At 40.0% G+C, this 3,073-nt stretch overlaps 1 protein-coding gene across 1 annotated transcript; it reads left to right on the top strand.

Moving 5' to 3' along the window:
- The first annotated feature begins 713 nt into the window (after positions 1–713).
- On the top strand, positions 714–965 carry LOC123818042 (cytochrome c oxidase subunit 7B, mitochondrial-like). Its single transcript, XM_045837908.1, has one exon. The coding sequence runs from the start codon at positions 720–722 to the stop codon at positions 963–965; it is 246 nt and encodes an 81-aa protein (XP_045693864.1). The 5' UTR covers positions 714–719.
- Positions 966–3,073: the final 2,108 nt, after the last annotated feature.

The raw sequence follows: 3,073 nt of genomic DNA, 5'->3' as shown, positions 1-3,073 counted from the left end.
CAATGATGACTTCACTGTACTAGTCAGTGGGGGCAGTAGACGCTGTTAAGTGAGCATGTGTACTGTGTGGGTATCACATTCAAAATGACTGAGGGAGCAGAGCAATGACTCTGCAACAAATTTTGCACTAGGCTTGAACATTCCTCCACAGAAACTATTTGGATGATTCAGGAGGCCATAGCTATGGGCAACAGGTAATTGACAGTTTCATGATGACAATGTGCCTTCTCATGCATCACGTCTCATGCAGAGTTTTTGGTGAAACATCCAATCACCCAGGTGACTCAGCCCCCCTATAGCCTAGATTTGGTGTCCTGTGACTTCTGGCTTATTAAAACTAAAATCACCTTTGAAAGGGAAGAGGTTTCAGACAGTTGGTGAGATTCAGGAAAATCTCCTGATGGGGCAGCTGACGGTGACTGGGAGAACGGTGTGAGGTCCCAAAGTGCCTACTTTGAAGGGGACTGAGATAACATTGTCCTATGTACAATGTTTCTTGTATCATGTGCCTTCTTCAATAAATGTCTCTAGTTTTCATATTACATGGCTGGATATTTTCTGGTATATCCACCACTGCAGTATGATCAAAACAGATTTTAAGCTAACAAAACATAGAATATAAAAAGAAGAATAGTTTTTCAAGGTTCTTTGCACAGGTATTGGATGCAAAGTTCCAACAAGCCAGCAGCTGAAGTTGCTGAAATTCTGTCTTCAGCTTCATGATGTTTCCACTGACCAAAAATGTGCTAAGTCATCCCCCAGTTCAAGGCATTCAGCAAATAATGGCAAGGCAGGCCAAGCAGAAATGGACACCTGATTTCCATGACAAATATGGTAATGCTGTATTAGCCAGTGGAGCCACTTTCTGTGTTCCTGCAGCGGCACATACAGCCACACAGACTGGAGTAGAATGGAACCTGTCCCCTGTTGGCAGAGTCACCCCAAAGGAATGGAGATATTGGTAATCGTCCTAGCTGGTGTAAAAATTAAGTGTCTCAAAACCAACTCATAACTGATGCCAAGTGAAAGCACTGTGTACCCGTTAAAATATGGCATGACTGAAGAAATACAGTACATTTGAAACCTTCAAAAATAAAAAAAAGGAGTAGAAGATACCATTTTGAAACATTTAACTGTGTAAAACAAGTTAAATGAACTAAAACTCAACCAAAAACTTAGTGAACTTACTTTTTGTAGTTCCTACAAGACAGAAAAGCAATAGAGTAAAAATTAAGTTGTCTTTTTGTTTTAAAAATTGTAGTTATTTTGACAAACAGCATTTTCAAAGCAGCAAATGTGAATACCACGTGCTCTAGCTCACTCTCTTTGCTGTAAGTTCTCAAGGTTTGGTGTGAATACTTCATAGTGAAAGTATGTCTTCCCTTGAGGATCCACAGCCATTTAATTTCTGCTCTGGCATTTGGCCTGTTGTGTTTATGAGGTTCTATTGAGAAATGGAATTGATGATTTCTTCTATAACCGCAAAGAAAAAATTGAGGGTTACTGATTTCAAACCACTATTACAACCTTTCATGTTTTTCTGGAAAAATGTTTTCTTTCCAAAATGAAAAAAAGGATGCCCCATTAAATATTGAACTGTTTTGTGTCATCCCATGCTTCAATATGTTGAAAATCCACCTCAGACTTGGCCAGACTTGGCAGGAGTTCCCCATGTATAGTTTAGAACCTACCAGATGTTGCTGCCGGGTCCAACTGATCTCTATCGGTTTCTGCTTATTGGGCATTGTTGTCAGGAAGAGTGGATTTCACATCTAGAGCTGCCCCCACCTGCCCCCACAGTGACTTTCTTGTCAGCACACATTCGCTGCTCTTGCCTCAGAGACCTCCCTCCTTATCCCCAAAGTTCCCTGAGGACTTAAGTGTAAGTCAGCAGTGATGCTGACTTCTCCAATGTCTTTCTCCATTTAAGACGTTTTTTGAAAATCAAAATCCAAGCTGTGATGTTCAACATTTCTGTTGGAGCAATGGTTCTCAATAGGGGGCAAATTTGGTCCCCAGGAGATGTTTGGCAGTATCTGGAGATACTTTTTGGTTGTTACAAGTGAGGGAGGGGACTGTTGACCTCTAGCAGGTAGAGGTCAGGGATGTTGCTGAACAGCCTGTAGTGTACCATACAGCCTCTGCATCAAAGTGTACTGCCTCTGTGTGTAGTATACCACACAGCCTCTCCAATGTCACTAGTACTGAGGTAGAAAAACCGTGCTCTAGACTTTAGTCATTTGGCTATTTTCTTGCTCTCCCATCTATTGAAATATGTTGCATTTCAAACTACTGAATTTGTTGAAATAGTAAAACATTGCATATTGATATTTTTAAAAAGAAAATGTCCAGTAATAGTGGGAAATGATTTCTTTTCCTATCACCTTGCTCAAGAATAAAACTACAATATTTGCAAAGTAGATAACCTCAGTTGTCACTCAAAATGTAAACTGTCATAAGACATAAGAGATTAACTGATTTCACTGCCAACTTGTATAGTGTCATTATCTACCCTCTAACTACCTCCTCAGGATCTTTGCTGATGAAGTTGTTTTAAAATAGAAGACAATTAGAGGGCTTTTTGTTTATGAAAAATGAAGTGTTCAGGCACAAAAGCATGCACAGTGGACCTCTTATGGAATGTTTCAAATCTCCTTTCATTAAGAGATTTTCTTAAGTGGCTGTTTGTCACCTAATAGGAATTCCTATTGTTGCTAATGTTGTTTTTAAAACATAAATACCATCATATGCAGATTGTGAGAATACCCTTTAGAATTTCACAACTCTTGATTTCATATGGGGTTGCCTCAGATGATTTTTCATCTAAAAATCACATTACACAAAAGTTTGCCTGAGGATATCCTAGAAGGTGTCCTACTTTGTGCACAGCATAAGAAGGCAGGGTTCTTTGGAAAAGACAATAATGCTGGGAAAATAGACGGCAGAAGGAAAAGAGGAGGAACAAATGGATTGACTCAATTAAAGAAGCCACAGGCATGAGTCTACAGGAGCTGAGCAGAGCTGTGGGGACAGGACATTGTGGCGGTCACTCATTCACAGAGTTGCCAGGAGT

This window comes from Phyllostomus hastatus, unplaced genomic scaffold (assembly GCF_019186645.2).
Source record: "Phyllostomus hastatus isolate PE091 unplaced genomic scaffold, TTU_PhHast_1.1 phas_contig_254, whole genome shotgun sequence".
Lineage (NCBI taxonomy): Eukaryota > Metazoa > Chordata > Mammalia > Chiroptera > Phyllostomidae > Phyllostomus > Phyllostomus hastatus.
The sequence above is the reverse complement of the archived record's forward strand: the minus strand, read 5'-3'. Positions and strand labels throughout refer to the sequence as shown.